The sequence below is a fragment of the Zeus faber genome (genome assembly GCF_960531495.2).
Source record: "Zeus faber genome assembly, chromosome: 3".
NCBI classification, from domain to species: domain Eukaryota; kingdom Metazoa; phylum Chordata; class Actinopteri; order Zeiformes; family Zeidae; genus Zeus; species Zeus faber.
In genome coordinates this window covers 12,199,469-12,224,785 of record NC_137190.1, presented here as the reverse complement: position 1 = coordinate 12,224,785, position 25,317 = coordinate 12,199,469, and the positions used below count along the sequence as shown (strand labels likewise).

General features: G+C 46.8%; 2 protein-coding genes across 2 annotated transcripts in view; both read right to left on the bottom strand.

The window, feature by feature from the left end:
- Positions 1–909: 909 nt before the first annotated feature.
- Positions 910–5,017, bottom strand: arpp19a (cAMP-regulated phosphoprotein 19a). The gene is made up of 3 exons (XM_079997115.1): positions 4,880–5,017; positions 2,963–3,082; positions 910–2,462 (listed from the first exon to the last, which is right to left on the bottom strand). The coding sequence occupies exons 1-3, from the start codon at positions 4,934–4,936 to the stop codon at positions 2,289–2,291; spliced, it is 351 nt and encodes a 116-aa protein (XP_079853241.1). The 5' UTR covers positions 4,937–5,017; the 3' UTR covers positions 910–2,288.
- Positions 5,018–7,394: 2,377 nt separating this feature from the next.
- Positions 7,395–25,317, bottom strand: part of atosa (atos homolog A) — a 39,641-nt gene continuing 21,718 nt past the window's right edge. Inside the window, exons 2-12 of the mRNA XM_079997040.1 lie at positions 19,061–19,245; positions 18,218–18,414; positions 17,456–17,581; positions 15,097–17,068; positions 14,305–14,430; positions 12,429–12,517; positions 11,237–11,336; positions 10,957–11,115; positions 9,937–10,005; positions 8,533–8,732; positions 7,395–8,371 (exon numbers count right to left, since the gene is read on the bottom strand). Coding sequence (XP_079853166.1) covers positions 8,218–8,371; positions 8,533–8,732; positions 9,937–10,005; positions 10,957–11,115; positions 11,237–11,336; positions 12,429–12,517; positions 14,305–14,430; positions 15,097–17,068; positions 17,456–17,581; positions 18,218–18,414; positions 19,061–19,245 — 3,377 coding nt within the window. The 3' untranslated portion in view covers positions 7,395–8,217. The remainder of the gene's footprint in view (positions 8,372–8,532; positions 8,733–9,936; positions 10,006–10,956; positions 11,116–11,236; positions 11,337–12,428; positions 12,518–14,304; positions 14,431–15,096; positions 17,069–17,455; positions 17,582–18,217; positions 18,415–19,060; positions 19,246–25,317) is intronic.

Genomic DNA, 25,317 nt, shown 5'->3' with positions numbered 1-25,317 from the left:
AACTATCCTGTACCCCACGTATTGCTGCCTGCAGCTGTATTTATTATTATTTGTGGTGTGGGGATGGTGTGGGGATTTAAGCAGCCACACTTGGGTCTTGGGTCTCGGTAATTTAGCCCAGGATCAGTGTGGCTGTTCGCCTGTTGCTCGTTAGAGCAATCAATGAGCAACAGCTCAACTGGTGTTTTCAACCCTATCGCCTGTGTCAGAGGGCCCTGGAAACGCAAACTACCACATTGTTACTATTATTAACCGTTGTTATAATTTATTATTATCATTCTTATATAATCATATTATATTATTTATTATTATCAGACATTACTATGAGATACACCTCCATAAATTACACTGCAATCATTACTATTATTGCCATTTTATTATCATTGCCATAATACATATGCTTTTTTATTTTATTCTATTTTTATTTAATTGTAAATTCTACTCTATATTCTTGAGCTGTCTATTAATTGAATTGAGGTTAATAACAAGTAACATTATTAGAGTGAGAGGGTTGAACTGGCTGTGATTGTGATATAGTTGGTTTAACTACTTCCAACAAACCATCCTTTTTTTTTCTAAGTTGCTTTGGACAAAAACATTTGCTAGATGATGTAAACTAAGGTAATTTTTTTTCCTCAGGAAATATATCCCACATTATTTTTCTAATTACACATACTTAATTTTATTTTCACATTTTCTAGCTTGTGAAACAATTGCTTCTTAAAAGAAAGCAGGTTTTTTATTTTTACAAGTTTAAAATATCTGGTTGGAATGAGCTTTTCATGCAAAAGTTAGAGAAATTCAACACATGCCTGACTTTGATAAGACTTTACCTAGAACACGTTGAGCTGGAGCTCACGACAATACCCCCCCCCCCCCCAAGAGAAATAAGACCCTGCTCGTCAAACATTTGTGCAAAACTACTTTATTTACAAACCAAATGGCACAAGGTGACAGCAGGGCAGCCATATACATGCACAGCTCAGACAGGTTTTGCGCGCACATCAAAAATAATTTAACCAGTCAGAAAGGACCCAAGATAGACTCAACGCAGAACATACTGTATTATCATTCGGGTCTCCAAAATGATTGAAAACACTGATATTTGCTTCAAGTGCTCGTCGCTCCTCAGTGTCCGGGTTTTTATTTACGATGATACTTGTCTGTTATGCAGGCTGAGTGGGCTTGGTATGAAATGACACCCATGCAGCATGCAGGACTTGCTCGGTCCCCACTGACTGGGATAAACACCACCCACGTCTACTGCACCTCCCCATCACTTGGGCGATTGTTTTGGCCCCGAACTGAGTATGACCCCAGAGTGCGGCACGAGTATTCCACACTTCAGTTCAGACTCCTTCGGCGGCCTCAAATATCACCTGGGGATCCCAAACGGCATCCGAGCCTTTCATCTTCTATATGTATACTTCCATGTCAGAGGTGTGTCGGCATGGAACTTGATAAGCTTTGCATTTGGAAGCCCTGTCGCACATGCAGCTCATTACAACATTTTGGCCTTCATGGTGTCGTCCCCTGTCCCGCCCCGCTCCGCTCCCTCCATCCGTGTTTCCCAACAATCATGTCAACAAAACAGAGGATTTGATCTCGGCCACAATCAGTGTGTGTGTGCGCGTGTGTGTGTGTGTGTGTGTGTGCGTGTGTGTGCGTGTGTGTGTGTGTGTGTGGATTATTATTTTCGGTCAATCACTCAAGCACATTAAGAGCATAATTAAGTATAAGGACATACAGTGAATGATACATTTCTAATGTAAAACTTCCTAAAAAGCTCGTTCCTGCCTCCTTGCCAAAAGGGGAATATGTACAGCACATTTCCAAAACCGAGGGACTATACTGACTACACGGACGGGAGGGCAGCCTGTGAGGACCATTCTCTTCAGATGAGGAGCGCAGTGCTAGCTGGCACTCGGTCGCACATGGGGCATCAGTCTGCTCATGTCACACAAATCGGCGTCCTCCCTTTCAAAGTATCATACGTGGGAGCCGTGAAGGAAAGGCGGGGGGGGGACACACAAGGGACATGACAACATGGCATTCAGCGCGAGGAGGAAGAGGAGGAGGGAGGGGCACGGGATGGGGGCAAAACAAGCACAGGAGGTAGCTTGAACGGTGCTGGGGACAGAAGCTGGCTGCTCGCTGGCTCGCCCGAGGGGCTCCTTTTGGGCAGGGTCAGTACTAACGAGGAGGCCAGGAAATGGTGGTAGTACTGGGGGGGGGGGTTACTTTAGGAGTGAGGGGAGTGTGTAAAGTATAGACACGGAAATTACGCATCAGCCTGCCAATTTGCTTGCCACCAAAGAAGGTTTCCTCTGGGGCAGGTCCTGGGGGGTGGGAATGTGGTCTCCTGTGATCTCTTGTGTCTTCTCTGGTGCGGTGGTCGGCAGCTGCTTATTCTTGATCTTTGCTTTGGCCATGTTGTAGTCTCCCGAGTCAAAGTACTTTTGCTGTGGGGAGAATGAAGAAGCCAATGGTGGATTTTATGAGCAATTTAGGTGTATTTCTTTTAAGCTCATTCCCTCTATTTTCCTCATTTTCTCACGAATGCAAGATACTGCATACGCTGTTAGTTGTTGTGCAGAAATTACACAGCAACCAATGAGAAATACACCCAATAATAAAAACATACTTAAAACCTCAGTAATGTATCTATATATTGCATGTCAGATTTAAAATTTTTCCTCAAAAACAGAAGCCATCCAGACCAGACAGGCAAAATGTGAAGAAGATATTGACCAGGCATGTTTCTGGTTATATCCTTGTTGACGAGGATACCGGGAGTAAAACGCAAGGCTTGAGCGTCCAAAATTGAATTTCTGAATTATTGTTGGAAAGAAGCTCTTTGAAAATGACCAAGGCCCTGCATAGACAACGGCGCCTTCCCCAAAAGGTTGACGGTACAAACATAATAGTCGGACGTGGTCAGTAGAAAGGCGGATCAACTTACTCCTTTCTGAAGGCGCTTGCGGAACAGATCGGACCCTCCGGGTTTATTGCCGAGATTTGGGTACCTCGCCTTCAGCTTGGCCTCTTCCGCCTTCTCGGGACTCGCCACCATTTCTTCCACCTCCGCAAGAAAAAGTAAATACATGCACAGTCGGGGGTTTGTTCGTGTTGCTGAGGCTGACACACGCTGTTGCCGTCAATAAATTAGACGTTTTATTTATTTTGCCAAATTAAACATCACGTTGAGGGAACTATGCAGTTACAGATGCAGCGCCTGGTCTGGGAGAGCTCCGTGCTTATCTGAATGGAATAAATGAAAATATGGGGGGATGTGTGTGTGTGTGTATGTATATATATATATATATATATATATATATATATATATATATATATGTATATATATGTATATATATATATATATATATATATATATATATATATATATATATATATATATATATATATATATATACACATACATATATACACACACACACATATTATAGTCAGAGCTGTCAGTTATTGCCTTATTTCCCCTGATAGCGATTATTTAAGCAGGTCTCAAACTTTTTTCCTTTGCAATATCTTTAGATTCCACAGCCCTGTGTGTCCACCAAAGTGTCAGCCTTATTAGCCGTTCCAAATCAGTCAAATCCCCGTAGGCTGTGTGCGGGCTCAGGTCTCTGTTTACTGTCACGCAAACTCGGTATAAATGTGTAAACAACAGAGCCGGCGGGATTCCATTCAATAACACAACCATCGGATGACAATCCACATAGGACTAGGCCGGCAAACGTTCCTTATGCCGTTTTCACACCAAAATCATCGGGTTCAACCCGCTGAAAATAGGCGAACGACACCTTTCCCAATGGAGGAGAAACGCCGTTTTTTTCCCCCCGGTGCGTCACGTTCGAAGGCGCCCGAAAAGGGCCACGTCCTGGTGCAAGGCTGGTTGGGAACGAAACATTCGACGAGACACCAGCTTAAAACCAACAACGACAGAAAACTGTAAAGTACTCGGAGCCGTTCAAAAGAATAATCGTTCAATCGATCGTTCACGAGTGCGCACCGGTCCTTCGGTGGCGCAGAGCGGGGACCGGCCGGGGGCGACGCTGGGGGCGACTCGGGGCCCGGCGGGGAGCGTGGGGGGTTTCTCCGCTGTGCTCCCCACACTCACGGACATTTGACGGTCCCGCATGCGGGGGGGGGGGGGAGTCAATAACTTCCGATTACGGATTCTAAATCAGATATGAAATGATGGAATGATACACAGATATTTCTGTTTGTCTACGCTCCAGCGTCCGGAACTCCCAACGCGCGTCGCCTGGCCCCGGTAAAGGGGCCGAAACGAGCGGGTCGACCGGGGTGTCCCGTTCACATCAGAGCCGATCGGAGGTGGAGCCGATTAAAAACCCGCGTCTATCGCAGGGTCATCCTTTCCCACTGGTGACAAATGCCGGATGTTAGCGGGTATTTGTTGCGGGAAAGGAGTGTTATTCGCCGCCTTTATTAGAGTACCACTTTGACAGTGAGCCGAGCCGTCACTCTCACACACACACACACACACACACACACACACACACACACACACACACACACACACACACACACACACACACACACACACACACACTATTCCCCGACTCGGTCGGCGTAACGCACAACATCCGCTCCGCATACGCGCGGATTTCCCGCGGGGTCCGGTTCTACGGGCGGCTCCCTCAGGCACGTCAGCCTGCGCCGGGGTCGTGCTAAAGCAGCGGCTAGCTCCACACCGGCCACCCCGTCCTAGCCAGCTCCCCAACGGCGCTGCGGGCGGGCGGCCAGAGAGCGGCTCAGCCACCCCGGGAGCTAGCGGCGTTAGCTCCGCTCGGCTAGCGCCGTCCGCCGGTCGAGTCGCCGGGTTTTCGAAACGTACGTTCTCTTCCGCGGACGCCTCCTCCGTCGGAGTCGTGTCCCCCATGTCCTCCGACATCGCGCTGGTATCGGCGGAGCGAAGCGTTACGTTGCGGCTTCTCCAACAAAAGCTGGACAGGAGCTCCGTCCTGACGTCACGTCCCCGCTCGGGTCTGACGGAGGGACGCGAGGTCGGCGGGCGATCCGCTCGTGGCGAACGAACACTTTTGAGTCCTGGGGTCTCTCCGGGAGCAGAGTTTCCATTACTTTCAACGCAAATTAAAAAAAAAAAACAATTAGGAGTAAAATAGGTAAACGAGGAAAACACGCCCTGAGTGTTTTACACACTACCGTTTTACACTTTTGTATCATTTTGACAGAAGGGAATACTTTGTTTTAGCGATTCACACCTCGCATTTCTCCGCCAGTACATATTTTGGAGAGACATAGGTTCAAAGATCCAGTTTAACCCCTTTCCGCCCAAACAACTAACGTTCTTACAAACCGGAGGACTCTCCCGACTCTCCTGACTCCTGGTCGTCGCCCACCGAGCGTTACACCAACCGGATCAAGGGAACGAAAAGTGGGGAAAACCGAACGACTCCTCCCCCCCTCGTCCGTTTGTTTGTTTGTTTGGTTTTGAACGGAGCGACTCGTCCCGCACCCGACCCGGGGCCCGTCCTCCCGCCGCGGAACCGACGGAGCCTTCCCGCTCCCGCGCGGCCCGCCCGGGGCCGTGACGTCGCATCCGGAGACACCGTGCGGGCGCACGCGGGGGACGCGGCGGCGCGTCTGTCGTCTCCCGGTGGAGGCGCGCGGTTCGGCGTTTGTCAGGGACACGCCGAGGATGGACGAGGGTGAAGCCACGCGAGGTGAATCAAAGCGAGGTTAGGTCAACTTAAATCAACACACACGAGGAAACTTTATTCTAGTTCACATACTATTATATTATAATAGTCATACTAATATATTATAAGTCATACTATTATATTATAATAGTCATACTAATATATTATAATAGTCATACTATTATATTATAATAGTCATACTAATATATTATAAGTCATACTATTATATTATAATAGTCATACTAATATATTATAAGTCATACTATTATATTATAATAGTCACACTACTACATTATAATAGTCGTACTACTATATTAGAATAGTCATACTACTATGTTATAAGTCATACTAATATATTATAATAGTCATACTTATATATTATAAGTCATACTATTATATTATAATAGTCATTATATTATAAGTCATACTATTATATTATAATAGTCATACTATTATATTATGGTTAGTTGGTTTGTTCCCCCCGTTCCTTCTGGAACATTGGGCATAGTCATATTATATTATAAGTCATACTATTATATTATAATAGTCATACTATTATATTATAATAGTCATATTATATTACAAGTCATACTATTATATTATAATAGTCATTATGTTATAATAGTCATATTATATTATAAGTCATACTACTATATTACAAGTCATACTATTATAAGTTATATTATTATAAGTCATACTATTATAAGTTATATTATTATAAGTCATACTATTATAAGTCATATTATTATATTATAAGTCATACTATTATAAGTCATATTATTATATTATAAGTCATACTATTACATTATAATAGTCATACTATTGTTTTATGTGGTAACAATGTAACATCATTGTAAGAATTATTCGTCCCTATATGATTGTTTACATATTGATCAACATGTGAATCCAGTGTCATACCCACGGCCAGTCGCAACCACAGCGCCACGCGGGCCCTGCCACAGTCTTTTTTTTCCCGTGCATTTAACACATTTTTGTATATCCTGTATAAATATACACCGTATATATTTTTTATGACTGTTCTTTTTTTTTTTTACGCTGTCTGTCTGTGCATCAGTGCGCAGAGGCGAGGACTCAAGAGGTTTATTTGTCACATACATATACTAAGTTCACACATATATGCAGTGAAATGTCTTTGCAACACACCCGGAGATTATGCACAATAGTTACTTAACTGAACATAATAACTAACCTAATTCCTACATAACAAACTGATTCCTAAAATGTAATGCAGTGAGAGTAGAATATAAATAAAATAAAATAACTCAAAAAGATAATAGAGTGGGGGTACGAAATAAAAGTGAAGCGATTAGTTACGTATATGGGATAGGTTATTTGTATATACAGATATGTGCAGTAAAGCACATGTGAATAAAGTGTGTATGGAAGTATGTTGTAAGTTAGTGAGTATGGTAAGACAAAACAGATTCCCTGTCAATGAAAATGTACCTGGACAAATCAAGCGATTCTGATGATTGTTGTTCCTCCTACATGCACTGTGGAAGCAGGTAAAACGTCCCTGTTACTATGGGCGAGTCAGAGCGTGGCAGGAATAACTTCATCCTCATGATGGTGTTTTTGGACGCGAGAGGGACGTCACCCTCCTTCATTTCCCCTTACGGCGGGACACACGGACGCAGGGTTCAAATTCAGATCACAAGGACACGGGAGCAGGTTTCAGGATTGCTTTATAATATATATAGATATATTTTTTCTCAGATTTGAATATTAATGTCAAAAAATACATACTATGATTTACAGAGTTTGCACTACATCATAATGCTTAGCATAACAGACATCACATGAGTAGTAACTGAAATATTAATTTAAATATTAAATAAATGATGTAGGTCAACGGAAAATAAATGTGTAAACACTAAACTAATGTTACTCCTTCTATCGCAACACATCCAATAAAGTGGTTCTGTAACAGTACAAAAAGTATTAGAATATGACTATTTTTTTTCTTTCATTTCCAGTTGGGGTGGGGGTGGGGGACATCTTTGATCGGAGCCCTCAAAGTTGCTCTGTCGTGATTGTTTGCAAGGCTCCTCCGATGGTCCTGCGATGCTTCTGATGAATTTTCGGGAGTGCATTTTGGGAACGGAGCTGCATCAGGATCTGAAAGACGCGTCTGATGGGGCTCCCCTCTAAGCCACAAATTGGGGATAAAATGCACTTTCTGTTCGAGAAAGGTCTTCTTCAAAGACGAGAGGAAAAACGAAAAAAAAAAAAAAAAAAAACCTGGCTATATCTCGCGTCATAGAAAAGTCGTCACGTCTTATCCACAAAGAAGTGGACGACGAAGGCTCCCCCTCCCGTGAAAGTTTTTTTTTTTGTTTTTTTTAAATTTACAGTTTCAAAGAGTGGATCGAGAGCGAGTCGACCAAAATACTAGCCCTAGGCTATTGGACCGTGTAGCGTTTGTGGGGGGGGGGAAAAACAACAAAAAAAAAAAAACAAAACCGGGGTGGTTTAGGCTTCAGTAGTGGCCTCAGCAGCGCGGGGAGAACGGCGGGTCGGCGGGGGACTCGGTGAAGGACTGGAGCTCGTAGGCAGCACCGCTATCCACCTCCATAGACTTCCTGGAGAACAGCAGGCGAATGTCCCTGTGGAGGTAGATCTTTCCAGACTTGGAGCTCTGGAACCTGGGCGGGGGGGGGGAGAGAGGCACGTTTCATTAACGCTCGTCGGATTTGACTTTCCTATCAAAACGAAACAATTAAAAAAAAATCAAAAAAAAAACTTTTGCAGCTTTTGCAACCGGCGCTTTTCGGACAAGGGATCTGACTTGCGGGGCCTGACGTACCTCAGATGAACGAGGTAGCGCAGGGTGCGTCCCTGGCCCAGGGCGAGGGGCTTCCTGCTGGTGTGGGTGTGGCCGTCGCGGCGGACAGGAACGGAGAAGGTCCTCTGGCGCAGGAAGGTCTGGTGGCCGGCCGGCATGGCTCGCAGGTCGTACATCACCACAAACATCTTCACCACTGTCTTGTTGGGGTTGAATAAGGTCTGGAGGACGAGAGGCGCGGCTTCAGTGTTTGTACGTGACTCAGGTCACGCCGCCGCCGTCGCCATCCCTCCATCCATCCATCCATCCGGCTATCTGAATGCACCAATCCACTATTCTAAAGACAGGAAGCTCCTCATCTGCTTTCACTTTGGTTTTCCAACAAGATTTATGGTTTTCAGTTCGAGATAAGATCTCCATTTCCTGTGGAAAAATATCAGAATCGCAGCAGACGGAACCCTCGCTTATTTATTTATTTTTTTTAAACGGAAATGATCAGCTCGCAAAGAGGAGCTGAGTGTCCACCGATGAAATGCTATATCCTCTCAACAAAACATGTGCTGTCGAGATTTTCTGTTCACAATATTTCTGGGGGTTAACGACAACAAAACGCTGGAATGTCGCTCACTCACTAAAGACACACACATTGAAGGCAAAGTTACACAGAAACGACGAAAAGTGCATTACGCTTTGCGGCACTACGTCATTTTCTTGATGTTTGGCTCCGGTAATAACCGTTTGCTTTTTTTGGCTGGTTTAATTTGTATAAAAAAAAGAGCAATGAGCAATGATAAATGAGATTATGGGATGGGCCAGGGGTACAAGTGCGCAGCCGCGCCAGCCCTCACTTTCATTGCGCCAGGGGGTTTGTTTCAACCTCCGACTTCGCAGCGTGCAGAGCTGATCTGCCAGGCCGAGCACATCTGGTAGCGACAGCAGGGGGCCGATCCCCGCCAGTGCTCGCTGAAGCGGCGAGGTCCGTGCAAGGGCCTCCTGTTACCCAGGTGTACTTTTTATCTGCCTTTCTAACACTGATTTTTATTGAAAGGTTTTAAATTTGTCCGGTAAAATAATTGAATTTCGGACACCGGACCGAGTCAATGGTGTACAAGTGTAGGGGCGCCAAATCTAGTGCTGCTTTAACCCATTGTCTTGCACTTGTACCATAATATTTTTATATTTTAACAAGTTCAGTGCTGCCATGTCTGTCAGCTCTGAATTAATTTTTCCGCATTTTATTGTCCCCACTTCAGCAAAAGAACACACAATCACATGCACGTGCTCCTGACGTCGGCACCCATGCTGGTCATTTCTTCCTCCTCTTCCACCAGGGGGCTCCCTCTGCTGGTCAACAGGTGGAACCCGACCATTGTTCTCGTCCACATCCCTCCCACTGCACGACAGGAGGAGGGAGAGCTTCCTTACCACTTGAATGGTTCCAGACGGCGGGACGCGGTATCCTCGCTTCCCCAGCGACTCCAGGCCGATCACGCCCTGCAAGACGCGGCGCGACAACCACACACACACACACACACACACACACACACACACACACACACACACACACACACACACACACACACACACACACACACACAGGAGAGGAGGTCATCCGATGCCCGCAATTACCAGCTTTTGGGCGGTTGTTTAGAATCAAGTCAGGCACCTGTCGCACATTGTGGCCACGTGATTATATAGACTAGAACTAAACATTTGAAAATATTGAATTTGGATGTGTTAGTTTGAGGGAGAGCGAGAACAAGAGAGCGAGAGAGCGAGAGAGGGAGGGAGAGAGCGAGAGCGAGATTTGTTTGATGCTTTGTGTGTCTGACTGCGTTATTGTTCTACAACAAAAATGGGATTGTATTTGGCATAAAGTTCAAGTTCAAGAGGTTATTTTTCACATACATATACATACGGTCATACATATATGCAGTGAAATGTCATGACACCCGCTGATTATGGGGATGGTAGCTCAGGCGGTAAAGCTGGTCGTCTAGTGATCTAAAGGTTGCCTGTTCGATCCCAGGCTCCTCCTGCTAGCATGCTGTAGTGTCCTTGAGCAAGACACTTAACCCCTAATTGCTCCTGATGGCTGCGTCCATTGGCGTTTGAACAATTGTAAGTCGCTTTGGATAAAAGCGTCTGCTAAATGACTAAATGTAATGTAATGTAAATGTAATTCCGCACAATAAGCCCTGTAAGCTCTAAAAACACAAAAATGTTATCAGTTATAATACTTTCCTCCATTTGGTCGGATCGAGTTGGCATCCCTGTTGGGAAAAGCAGCGCTGATTTTCTGATTTTAAATATTTTTACAAAACGGTAATCCTTCTGAACACATCGACGGGGCAATCAGAAATCCTAGTGCGAACTCTGACGTGGGCCTGACACCGCCCACAGGGCCTGACGGGTCACGGGAAGCGCTTGAGGGAGGAACCTCACCATGTACGGGGAGGGAGCGTTGTCGTCGGAGACGCTGTAGAACGACACGTCCACAGGCAGCGTCATGTGACTGGGGCAGAAGGAGCCGCTGGCGCCCACCTCGGCCGTGAAGCCCTCCACCGTGCCCAAGGGCTCCAGGCGGTAGTTGAGCACGCACTCCTGGACACATTGGACTCCGTCAAGATCGAACAATCCACAAATCTTCGAAAAAGAGAGTGTGCGAGGTCTAAACGTGTGTATGTGTGTGTGTGTGTGTGTGTGTGCGCGGGAGGTGGCGTGCCTCGAAGTTCCCCAGCAGACTGAGGCTGGCAAGGGGAGCGCTGGCACTGAAGAGCTGCTGAGTCTCGTCTGCGTCCTCCTCTCCCGCCTTTGGACACAGCCTGAAGGACCCACCCCGTGCACGCACACGCACACGCGCACACAGACACACAGACACACAGACACACACACACACACACACACACACACACACACACACACACACACACACACACACACACACACAGTATTGGGTGTAATTGTTTACTTGTTAAAACTCTGAAACTAGCATGCAAATTGATTTTGTTTTCCCCCCCCTTTTATTTTTGGAACACAGTGACTTTTTCATGATTTATCTTATTATGTTTACAAAAGTAAGTGAATAAATTGATTACTTAAAATATAAAAGAAATAGAGGACTTGAAGTCCTTGGGTGTAATATATATTTTTAATAATATTATTTTTAGTAAATTTTTTTCGTAATCGGTTATACCACTATTATTCTGACAGAACATGTCAGTATTGTATCACTATCTGCATCCGCAAGAACCCCACAGTGAGTACTTGATTCTTGTAAACTAACCAAGATAAAAGAAGAAATAAAAACTTCTACATTGTGGAAAATAATATTGCAGTGAGTGCAACACAATCAGCGCGGAACGAAACGAGGATCCCTGAACGACGACGAGTAAAACACTCAGACTCAAAACGGGGCCGGCAGCCGGTGAATATCAAATACTCGAGTCACATCCCCGCACTGAGAGACGTAATAAAGTGCAATTCCTCCCCGGTCTTCCCTGTGTGGGGAGGTGCTATGGAGCCCTGTGTGGAGAGAGTCTGCCATTTTGAGCTCAATCGGTGTCGTTTTGAGTGCGGCTGCAGTGCAGCGCTGCTTCAGCAGGTGGCAGCATGGAAGGAGCAGCCAACGGAGGGTTTGGTGAGAAAGAGGTGTTCTGTCCCACAAAACTAGGGGGCATGCCGTCTAATTATAAGTCTTGGTTTTTCGCTGCTAAATAGATTCTACTTAAACCAGTGTAGACACATATAAGCTTGTCCACGGATTCCAGGCAGTTGAGCCTTATTCTCGCTGTCGCTTTAACCACAGTGAATTTTTAGAGCGCAGTTTTGCCGTGACGGAAATGTCTAAATGTTAGCGGAGGAGGAGCTTGTTAAGAGACACATGATGCACTGTAAGTGAGAGAGGGAGTGTGCACCTTTTTCCAGAGGCCCACGGCAGACCTTTATAGCCAGCCAGAGAGGTGTCCAGGTCAAAGTAGCCCGTCTGGTTTTTCCTCTGAGGAACCTGACACACGCACGCACACGCACGCACACGCGCACGCACACACACGCACACACACACACACACACACACACACACACACACACACAGTGAAAACCTATCCTAAAAGCTAGCTATTTTTTTATTTTTTTTTGTGCCCAAGAACCGTGTTACTTCTGAAATGAATCACTTTGGAGCACAGGGGATTCATAAATTAACACCAAAATAGTAAGAGAAGTGAATCCCAAATTATACATCGACTCCTTACAAATCCTATTAGAGCAGGAGGTACGTTCATCCATGTAATATGACATGGGAATCAAACAGGTTTAATCGATGTGTCTTGTAACCACATTCAGAAGTACGAAAAGAAAGAACAGAGCAGGAAAAGGTTTAACTAACTAAGCGGGACAGTAGCTCAGGAGGTAGAGCTGGTCATCTAGTAATCTAAAGGTTGCTGGTTCGATCCCAGGCTCCTCCTGCTAGGATGCTGTAGTGTCCTTGAGCAAGACACTTAACCCCTAATTGCTCCTGATGGCTGCGTCCGTCGGTGTTTGAATAGTTGTAAGTCGCTTTGGATAAAAGCGTCTGCTAAACGTAATGTAATGTAATGTAACTTGAAATTGTCAGTGTCTGTCTTCTGGTACCGTTAAGAGGCTTTCCCATATACTCTGTCTGTCTGTCTGTCCGTCTGTGTCTGTCCATCAATCCATCTGTCTGTCTGTGTGTGTGTGTGTGTGGGGGGGAGTATTTTAAGCTCCTTTCGAGGCAGAACAGAGTGCAGCAGAGTGGAGGTCTGGTGACCTGGCGCTCTCACTACAGGAACGCCACTGCAGCTGATGAAGCTCAGATGCGTCACATGGCTCAGACTCCTGTGTGTGTGTGTGTGTGTTGTTAACCGTAGCTAACTAACCACAGGCCCAGAGATTGCTCTCAGATGTATGAGTGTGTCTTTAAGAGAAACGGTCACAGGACGGCAGCCTGAACGTTGAGAGTGCTGCGAGTCATCGCTCAAACGATAGAAGATCCAGTCCAGCGAGTGGTGTTTAGGAGCCAAAAAGAGAGAATGGTTACAAGTCGCGGCTGAGCTTGTATTCATGCGTGTGTGTGTGTGCATGTGTTTAACAAATGAATGATGACTCAAAACTTACGACACACACGCACACACAACTGGCTAGCCCGTGACTCAAAAAAACTCACACGGGCCAGCCACTCGTGTGTGTGTGTGTGTGTGTGTGTAAGTCTTAATGACAAACCTAGAAGTTAGAAAATAACAATGAGTCAACATAGCCATGTTTAGAAGAGAGGAAATCAGGCCATCTTGTTAATTTATCTATATGACAAATAGACAGCTTTGTCGAGGGCAGGGGTAGGCAACCTGCGGCTCTTTAACCCCAGCGGCTCCATGGCTATGACAAAAATATATATATAATAAGAATAATAATGAAAAAATATAAAACATTTCTATAAATTATTTTGACATACATTATTAAATCATGGACAATGTGTATGCACATAAATAAATAATAATAATAACCTTCTAAGGTAGCTAGGCACGGTGCCACTCTACTGTTTGCAAAAACACTGGCCTTTAATCATTGGCATTCTGACATTATTGAGGGGGAAACACACATTTCAGGGGTGGCAGCGAAGGCAGGGACATACGTTACGCCCACTAACACATGCCTCTGATAAGCGGTACGATGCGGCTTCATCAAAACTTGAAAATAAGTAAATAAATAAAATCTCACAAAGGTCTCTTCTACTTCTAGTACTACAGGTTGCGGCGGGGGTTCGTGTGCATGTCTTACAGGGCTGGACAGCAGGGGGAGGCCGGTGCAGGGGTGAAAGGCCTTGGTTGCAGTGGCATCTAATGAGTGTCTGTTCTGTTTCTTCCAGCTGTTGCAGGGTCGCAGGGGGGACGGGCTGTGTGGTCTCTGAAGCAGAAAAACAGGAGGGGAAGGAGGGGTTAGACAGCTGGCATGTAAACCAATATTGACGATATGTAAAAAAATAAAATAAAAACCATGAATTCCATTAATAGTGCATTCCTGTCAAGCGGCTTATACCTGTACCTAAATTAGTTTCCCACCATTTGAAAAAAAAAAAAAAAAAAAAAAACGGTCACAAAATGTATGTTTTCATAAACAAAAAACAAACAATTAGTAAGGTGTGTTGTTTTGATCCACTGTTTATCCAAAATAGATGTACAGCATCCGTCAAAGTACCATGTCCTACATTTTTTTTCAGGACCGACCAGATGAGCCTCCTGTTGCATAATGCAGAGGTTCCCAAACCGAGGTCTGTGGTCCCCCATGGGCCCATTATGGAATTGCAGGGGATATGCAACCAAATTATTATAGTTATAGATTTTTCGCATTAAATTTTCCCCACAAAATATATAAGCTTACTCATGAAGTAATGTCTATTTTTGTTTGGGACGCCACATAATCTGCACAACAGTTTATTATGGTCCTGGGGCATTACCAGAAAAACGTTTTGGGAACCCCTGGCGCAATGGATTTGGAATGTTCACTAACAATATTGTCACACTTTGTACATTTAAGCCGTTGTTATTCTGAGCTGATGTAGGAATTCCTCACCAGGACTGTGCTGGGGGGCGTCATCTCCGGACTGGTGAGGCTGGAGCCGGCAGATCCCGGGGGCGCCAGGTTCTCATCCTGGGGTACCCCGGGGTGGATTGGGACAAAGTTTTGGAGCTGGTGTGATGTGTGGTGCTGGATCTTGCCGTGACTCTGGCTTAGAGTGGTGCTGGAGTCAGTGTAGGTCCAACTGGGATGCTGAGCGGTAATCAAGCCATTTTCCAGGAAGTGTGAGGGGGAGCGGGGCTCGACGGGAGTCCGGGCTCTGAGCTCCACCTGGGCTGGGGGATGTAAACGTTGAGCGCCGTGAGCGCGGGACTGGCGACCGAACTGGGCATCTTCAAGTATAAAGTGAGAACCGTTTTGGGTCCCGGTAGAACGGCGCTCGGTCTCCGGCTCCGTCTGGGGTTTTTCTGTGCAAAAGGGTGCGTTGGCGGTAGTGGTGCGTGTGCCTCTCTGAGGTTGGTGGCCTGACACGTCGCCGTTCGTGCAACCGTTGGCGTTGGCGTACGAGGCTTGCGGGGCGTGAGAGTACATGCGGACGGTGTGTGTGACGGTGGTCGAGTGTGTGTGATGCACGGGGCTGCTGCTCCTGCTGTGCAGGGGCGACAGAGACGGAGCAGAGAGTCGCTCCTGGATCAGTCTGGTGATGTCCTGCACCGCCTGAGCGATGAGGGAGCAATCCCTCTGCCGCTCCTTCTCCCTGTCCCTCTCTCTCTCCTTCTCTCTGTTAGTCTCTCTCTCCTTCTCTCTGTCCCTCTCTCTCTCCCTCTCTCTTTCCCCCTCCCTCTCCGCCCTGTCCCTCTCCTTCTCTCTGTCCCTCTCTCTCTTCCGGTCCCTCTCCCTCTCTCTGTCCCTCTCCCTCTCTTTCTCCGCCTCCCCGTTCCTCTCGTCCTCTCTGGTCTCGGTCAGTTTAAGCCGCCTGCAGGCCGCGGGCGTGACGGAGGGGCTCTCCCTTTTCCCAAATGAAGAGTCACTTATGGGCGTTTCGAAGGGTCGCACGCGGTCGCAGGGCGGCGGCTCCGGCTCTTTGGTCTTGTTGGTGGTCACGTGGTCGTGGTTGCCGCTCCACAAGGTTTTGGGGGGGGCGTCGGGAGCAAAGAGGCCAGCGGGGAGGGGGGGCGCCGTGGGGTCGCAGAAGTTGAGCCTCTGCGCGATGCGGGCGATCACTTCCTGCCGCTCCTGCAGCAGAGAGCCAATCAGGGGGTTGGTCTCCGTGGCGACCGGCCGAGGGGAGGGGGATCGGGCGGTGTCCGACAGAGAGAACGCCTTGAAGGACCTCAGCGGCTCCGGGGCCGGTCCCTTGGAGGCGTCGCTGCCGTTCGTGCACAGCCCGTAGTCGTCCACTTGTGTGGTGTCGGGGGAGCCGTTGAGGGAGGAGTACAGCCACCTCCCCGGCTTGCCGGTGGGTGGGGGCGGACAGGGGGAGTGGGAACGGGAGGGCAGGGGAGAGTGGGATGGTTTGTGGAAGAGGGGGGAGCTCTGGTAGTGCGGGACCTGCGGGGGTTCACCGTTCTGGTACGGGTGGGTGTCGGCCGGCTCCTGTCTCCTCTTGCTATAGAACGGAGGCAAGCCGGGCGAAGAAAGGCTACCAATGGGGATGTTGTTGATGGGAAGGTTGGAGATGGGCAGAGCGCTGATGGACAGGCCCGACACGGGGCCGGGGCTCTTGCTGTAGAGGGGCAGGTTAGCGCTGAGCGGCGGCGACTCATTGCCGGCATCCTGGGTCTTTCTGAGCAGCGGCAGGGGGCTGTGGGCGCTGAAGTGAGCGCTGAGGCCGGGGCTCCTGCCGTACAGCGGAGGCAGGCCGGTGTGGATGCTGCAGGCCAGGGTGGGGTAGGTGGGCTGACGGGGGAGCGACTGCACCCGCACGCGCAGCGCAACGCTCTGGGACACATTGGGGACGGGGAAGAGGTGCTCCGACGGCGGCTGGGAGAACTGCCACACCACCTCCTCGTCGGCAGCGCTGATCCTGTCGGGCAAAAAGCAAGAATGTGGAGATTCAGCTGTTGAAAGCGCTCTCCGTTCGCTTTAGTATGACGCTTCTATTATAAATACTGTACGATTTTTCTCGTCAAGAGAGGCAGTTAGGCGTTCATTTCCAAGAGATCAGTGCAGCCATTACATGAAACTAAGTTCATTGAAGCTATTTTGCCGGCAGAGGATTTTGATAAAATTAGAATCTTGTGTTCATTTGTATTAATATTTGCATAAATAACTTTCAAACAATTCATTTCATAGTTATTTTTTTGGGTATGCTTTAAATATTAAATAAAAACAATTAAGTTAATTAATTACATTTAATTAAATATTTTCGCAACAGGACAGGACTGCAAGTCCTCCAGAGATGGTTTCTGACCTGTAGAGGATATTCCGGGGGACGATGCCGTGCGAGGCGCTGAGCCAGGCGCTGAGCTGAGAGAAGAAGACGTAGGAGCGGACCGCCAGCAGCAAGGTCTTCTCCTCGATGAAGCGATCCCCACTCCTAGCACGGGCAGCGTTACAAGAGGAGTAAACAAGGAACACGGTCAGGATAATGAGTCAACAATCCGGGTTGTCTGTGGGTATCAGAGAATAACATGTAGTACTTTTAAAAGGCATTTTGTCATTAAATTTATGACTGACTTTTGCATAAAACACCCCCCTCTTATTCAATACAGCATTTGAGACATTTTAAGACTTTTTAAAGCACCTGGACCCTGAAATCATACAGCTGGATGGGTTTTGTTGGGATTTTTAGTTTTGTGTGTTTCATTCAGACTCGGGGCCTTGAAGTCAGCGTGTGTGTGTGTGTGTGTGTGTGTGTGTGTGTGTGTGTGTGTGTGTGTGTGTGTGTGTGTGTGTGTGTGTGTGTGTGTGTGTGTGTGTGTGAATGCTTGGTACATCCGTGGAATGTGGGGCCTACTCCTACACAGACTAGGAAAATAGGCCAATTTTTGTTGAGCTAATTAAAGTGTATTTGGAGGAAAGGGTGCGGTTCAGTAATTATCATAAAGAAAACCACTAAACGACTGGCACCGCGCACACATGCTGACGGTAGGGCACCCTGTCGATGAGGTGATTTTAAAGAAATATTGTGTAAATACAGTCTCGGGTTTTGGTGTCAAGCGTCTAAACTTACTGTCTTGGAACAGGCTGCAGGGTCCATCTCTCCAGGAGCAAAGCGTCTTGTTTGATGACCGGGTCGCTGATGAGGTCGCTGGGCGGGCACTCGTCTCCATAGCAACAGTCTGGGAGCAACATCACCTCGATCATGATGGGGATGCTATTCCTCCAAAGCAGCATCACCTCCGAGCGGGTACGTCTGGCCTGCCGACACTGGACACACACAACGAGATCCATGTCCGTCAAAACCGCGTGATCGAATCTCGGGACAACTGGAGCTCAGCTTGGTTTACGGACCATGACGACGCCGCCACGACAGTGTGACCAGACGGCCGCTATCACATCTTCTTTGGAGTCACATCTTTCTTTATTCGAGTCTAAAGAGCCCGTACCTCTATTCTCACCATATCGTTTGAATTTCCCAAAACGGCAAAATAGAGATCTCAATTTCAAAATGTGAGCTACGGTGAGGAAAATGCTCAGAGGTAATGTAAAATGCGTGTGCCTATGAGTAAAAGGGCTACGACCTGTACAGTCCTTCAATATTTCATTGAATCTCCCAATAATAATATGATCAATGTAAATCTGTTGTTTCTGCTGATGAGAGCTGACAGACCCGTCTCTCTGACCAAAAAGGCCACCGATTTTTGGCAATGATAGCTGGGTTTGCCCAAGTAACAAAAATAGAAGCAACATTTTTTTTTTATTTAGATTTCCTTTTGTGAGTAGGGGCAGGGGATATGACGATATTTTATTATTATATGCCGTATTATAGTTTGGCCGATTAGAAACAAAAAAAGCTTTTGATTTATACCAGTGTCTACAAATTTGTGAGTATGTGTTTTGCGTGCAGGTTTACCTGGGGGAGTTTGTCGCTGCACTCATGCTTGTGAAGGGGCGGCATGGCCGACTGGGCTGGGGGGCAGTGCAGCCCCTCGGTCCGGCCCTTCACAGAACATTCTGGCGTCCTCCCTTCTGTGATGAGCAGAGTCAAGAACACCAGGAGCTCCTCCGCATCGTACTCGAAAAACTCCTCCGAAGCATCTGAACAGAGAGAGTAGAAAAAAAGAGAGAGCAGAAGACAAAAGGGTTTAAAATCCCAGAATTAATAGATTAAAAGCAAAACCGGGACAAAGCAGCCAATTGGCAAAACCCTCTAGTATAAGATACACCGATCAGCCACAACATTAAAACCACTGACAGGTGAAGTGAGTAACATTGCTCATCTCATTCCAATGGCACCTGTCAAGGGGTGGGACATATTAAGCAGCAAGTGAACACTCAGTTCTTGAAGTTTGTGTTGGAAGCAGGAAAAATGGGCAAGGGTAAGGATCTGAGAGACTTTGAAAAGGGCCAAAACGGCTACGTTTTTTGGGGTGTTCCCAGTATGCAGCGGTTAGTACCTACCAAAAGCGGTCCAAGGAAGGACAACCGTATCAATGAAGAGCCGTAAGCACATTGATACGCGTGGGGAGAAGTCTCGCCCGTCTATGATAGAAAGGTGTCACAACACACAGTGCAACGCAGCTTGCTGCGTATGGGGCTGCGCAGCCGCAGATGAAAGCGCCTGCAATGGGCACGAACTTGACTGTGGAGCTATGGAAGAAGGTGGCCTGGTCTGATGAATCCCGTTTTCTTCAACATCATGTGGATGGCCGGAGTTAGGGTCCGATCCGATCAAGCATCTGTGGGATGTGCTGGAACAACAGGCCGGATCCATGGGGGCCCCACCTCTCAACTTACAGGACTTAAAGGATCTGCTGCTAACGTCTTGGTGCCAGATATAACAGGACACCTTCAGAGGTCTTAAGGAGTCCATGCCTCCACGGGTCAGAACTGTTTTGGTGGCACGAGGGGGAGCTACAGAATATTAGTGGTCATTAGTGGTGGTTTTAATGATGTGTCTGATCAGTGTATGTGTCCTTCACCGGTCACTGAAGACAACAGTAATATTATAAAAGTGTAAACATTATGCTGCACAAACGATTGAATGCTCCCACTTCAACCACATTCAATCACAAGGATCAATACTGATCACTACTGTCCTTTCACGAATACTGTCCGACACAATCACAGCCGAGGATTTCCCTATCATTTTCCATAATTTAGATGTTATTTACAGATTTTTGGGGGTGATACATGAAAAGATGACGAGTTTCAATGCGATTCATTTGATAAGAATCTCATTGAGGGCAAAGGTCTTCACTGAAATGGTTCTGGCTCCTGTTTCCACGAAGCATCTTGTCTTGTAGCTACCAGTGTGAAACAGCTGCTTGGGAGAAGTGTCGGCCATGACGATAGTCGTTGCTGCACGACTATTTAACATGAGTACTTTCAATACTTACAACCCCATTAAATCTATGCCTGAAATGTTTTTGTTTGGACAGAGGGTGTGAACTACAGCGGTCGGACTACTTTTCCAATTTGGCTGTTGTGAAAGGGGTATATTTAGAACCCTCCTGTCAGCTGAGCTGAGGCGTGGTGCCACACATACAAACACACAATTTAGGGGCACAAGCTCATGCACATTGGAAAACAGTGACACACACACACACACACACACACACACACACACACACACACACACACACACACACACACACACACACACACACACACACACACACACACACACACACACACACACACACACACACACTTTGTTCAGACAAACTTCCTCAGCCACACATGACCACATATAGACCGGCTGACCCAAACACATAGAGTTAAGGACAGAAATAACATGTCCCTACAGCACCGTCCGCCAGGCCAGACCTGGACCTGGACCTGGGTGGAGCGGGCTGCACGGCCGCAGCCAGCACACAGCTGATGCTTGGCCAGGGAATAGGCATCCTAACTAAATTAAATGTAGGACATGTTGTCCAGAAAGGTTGGGCTCTGAGGCTAAGCCAGCGGCTTTGCAGAGGTAGAGAGGCTTACTGGCATGTAAAACGACTCCTGAAAGAATAGGGTGCTTAATGTACGCCGACTCGCCACATTCAAATACACTCAAAGTGTACCCACCCCCCCACTCCACCCCACTCTTGAAGCTTAATTCTAATGAAATCTCTGAAAAGGCACCTATGAAGAGGATAGAGAGACTGGTTATGGGAATCATGGAAAGCTCTAACCAGTTATAGCCGGTTATGGGGAAGCTACATCAGTTAAGTTTGTTTGTTTTTGCCTATTACATTTGTAAGTAAGAGCACTTATTTGGAAGCTAAAGCAAGTTGTGCACACAAGCCATCTTTTTAGGTGGTGAAAGGTCATAACTTAGCAAGTGATCATTTGTAAAACATCATATTATACATCCACAAATATACAAAGCAGGGGATAACAAAAACATTGCTGTATTGCGTGACTATAGGCTCTAGTGTGTGTGTGTGTGTGTGTGTGTGTGTGTGTGTGTGTGTGTATTGTGTTGAAAAGGTGTAGATTATTTTTAGCAAAGGGCTGTCGAGCCTCTCGGAGCACTCCATCTCTCTCCGATACTCCTGTTGAGAACACTCCCACAATCCCCCAGGAGGTCTGCGGATGCCAAGCATCTCCCAGAAATCTCTCGCTCTACCGAACCCGAACGACGACCTGCTAAACAATCGCGACTTCACTCCAATCCCTGCAACTGTGAAATACGTGCTTTATTTTGGTGAATGATCCATATTTTACATCTTTGAGGACATTGGTTCCTCATTCACACAGACGCACACAGACGCGCACACACACACACACACACTCACACACACACATACACACACACCTGTTTAGAACAGAGAGCCTCTCAGCTGGCTCTTTATAAGTGTAAGTGCTGCATATTTCTGTGTAAGTGTTTGTCTATTTGTGTGTGTGTGTGTGTGTGTGTGTGTGTGTGTGTGTGTGTGTGTGTGTGTGTGTGTGTGTGTGTGTGTGTGTGTGTGTGCAGTGCTGCATCTAAGCCAACCAGCCAGTCACGCACATTTCTCCGAGGGAACTCCACCCACATGCTTTCAGCTATTACTGCTGCACGTGGAGAGATGCAATCCAGTTGAACACAAAACAAGGGGAGCGAGGAGAAGAGGGAGCCTGTCAACCAGCTGTAGGCTAAATAAGCCAGGAGGTCTGACAGACAGACAGACAGACAGAGAGAGAGAGAAGCAAAATAGGCAGAAGAACAGGTTCATGACTGTCGTTTTACAAGGCATATGTGTGGTGATCAGATTCATGGCAGATTTGCATATACAGTACACCCTTCAACCACAACATTAAAACCACTGACATATGAAGTGAATTACATTGCTCATTTCGTTCCAATGGCATTTGTCAAGCGGTGGGATATATTAGGCAGCAAGTGAACGGTCAGTTCTTGAAGTTGATGTGTTGGAAGCAGTAAAAATGGGCAAGCGTAAGGATCTGAGCCACTCTAACAAGGGCCCCATTGTGGTGGCTAGACGACTGGGTAAGAGCATCTCCAAAACGCCAGGTCTTGTGGGGTGTTCCTGGTATGCAGTGGTTAGTACCTACCAGAAGGTGGTCCAAGGAAGGACAACCGGTGAACCAGCGACAGGGTCATGGGTGCCCAAGGCTCATTGATGCGTGTGGGGAGCGAAGTCTCGCCCGTCTGGTCTGATCTCACAGAAGAGCTGCCGTAGCACAAATTGCTGAAAAAGGTAGAGCTGGCTGCGATAGAAAGGTGTCAGAACACACAATGAATCGCAGCTTGCTGTGTATCGCGCTGCGTAGCCGTGGACCCGTCAGAGCTCCCATGCTGACCCCCGTCAGCCGAAGGCGCCTACAATCGGCACGTGAACGTCAGAACTGGACCATGGACCAATGGAAGAATGTGGCCTGGTCTGATGAATCACGTTTTCTTTTGCATCATGTGGATGGCCGGCTGCACGTGCGTCATTTAACTGGGGAACAGACGGCACCAGGATGCTCTATGGGGAAGAAGGCAAGCAGGGAGAGGCAGTGTGATGCTCTTTCCAATGTCCTGCTGGGAAACCACCTACCTACAGGAAACTTTAGGCGTTTTCACACTGAACAGTTCTGGGGACTCCCTGAGAGGAACGAGCAACTGGGGATGTCGCCTGAGAAATAGATACCGTCAAGGGATTTTTTTTGTGGTTGCATTCACACCGCACTGGAACTCTGAGTGACGTCAGCCAACACAGTTTCAGCAGTGTTGTATGCATGTTGTATCCATTTATTTGCTGGGTAACTTTCACTTATTTCACCCTATCAGTTCACTAAAATATGTTTCTGAACAAATTTGAGGCGAAAAATAAGCAATCCAGTTGCTGAATCTCACTCACATTTGATCTACAAGAGGTAATGATGGCAGTGGCCTCTTTCAACAGGACACTGCGTCCTGCCACATTGCAAAAATTGTTCAGGAATGGTTTGAGGAACATGACAAAGAGTTCAAGATGTGGACTTGGCCTCCAAAATCCCCAGATCTCAATCCGATGGAGCATCTGTGGGATGTGCTGTAACAACAAGCCCGATCCATTGGGGCCCCAACTCGCAACTTCCAGGACTTAAAGGATCTGCTGCTAACGTCTTGGTGCCAGATACCACAGGACACCTTCAGAGGTCTTGTGGAGTCCATGCTTCAATGGGTCAGGGATGTTTTGGTGGCACAAGTGGGAGCTACACAATATCAGGCAGGTGGTTTTAATGTTGTGGCCGATTGGTGTATGTACAAAAGACCCACTTTAATTGGACTGGTGCCTCAAAATGTCATGTACTGTAATAAAATAAATGTGTCAAATGATGTACATAGAAGACTACTTTAAATGGCTGGGTGATAAACTGATATTTTAGCTTATAACCATTTATCACAGTGAAATCTGAAATATGAGGGGATTTAATGCACGATAATGTTTAATGTATGCCTTTATACCACAAGCTGAGTTATAATCTCTGCATGCAATTACCATAAAATCCCAGTTAAACATGATAAACCACACTTGGATTCTTTGACCGCTGATATTTCATAAATAAGCAGATGTGGTGATATGCATGCCACAGCATAAAATACCCTATTCTTATCTTGATGGGAAATTCTTCCATGGTTGCCCAGCCCTATTGCTACATAAGCAACAGACATAATGGATTAGCTGTGACAAGCGCTAACAAGGGAGCTGTACCTGGAGGATTGGAAAAACTATGATGTCAACAGTAATTCCAAGAGAGGAGTCCACAGTTAACTCTTAACTAACCCTCTGAATCGATGACAGAAAAGCCTACAGGCTCGGCCCCAACAAGGCCAGTGTCCCTGGGCTATCGGAGGATATGGATTAAAGGTAAAGCTCTCAGGAGAAAGGGAGCACGGATGGTGTGCAGAGGGATGGGGGGCAGGGAATGAGCAGTTTGCGGAGGGGTGGAAAACAAGGACTCAAAATACGGGCACTGATCTCCCCCATCCAGCATCACAAGCACAAAAGCCCCTTAACATGTGTGCAAGACGGGTGTCAGATTGCAGCTTTCCAAGAAAAGTGAACACGTGCATAATGGCACACAGAAATCAAGTGACTGGGTAACACACAAAGCCCAAACTCACACAAAATAAACATCCAACCACTCTCCCACCCATCTCAAACGTCAGCACACCCCCAAAGACACACACACACACGCTAAAAAAGACACACACACAGGCTGAGGGGCCCAGCTCACGTTTTCATAGATGGGATCTGTTAGGCCTTGGGGTATCATGGGCACAACATGAATAGGACATTCCTATGCAAAACACACACACACACACACACACACACACACACACACACACACACACACACACACACACACACACACACACACACACACACACACACACACACACACACACACACACACACACACACACACACACAGCTGAGTCTAAACGTGAGTAGAGATGTGATTAGGACTCGGCAGCGCATAACATGCGTGAGGGCAGAAAGGAGGGAAGCCCTGATGGAAAAGTTAAGTGCCAAGGCTTCGTTCAAGACATAGTACTTGGCATTAATTCAGTTTGATTTAAGTTGAAATTCTCAACGTAATAAGAAAAGAATATAATGTCAGTTCAATAACTCAACGTCAAGTATTGGTAACTTGGTAATCTTGATCGTAATTTCTAGGAAACCTGTTCTGGGTTTCTGG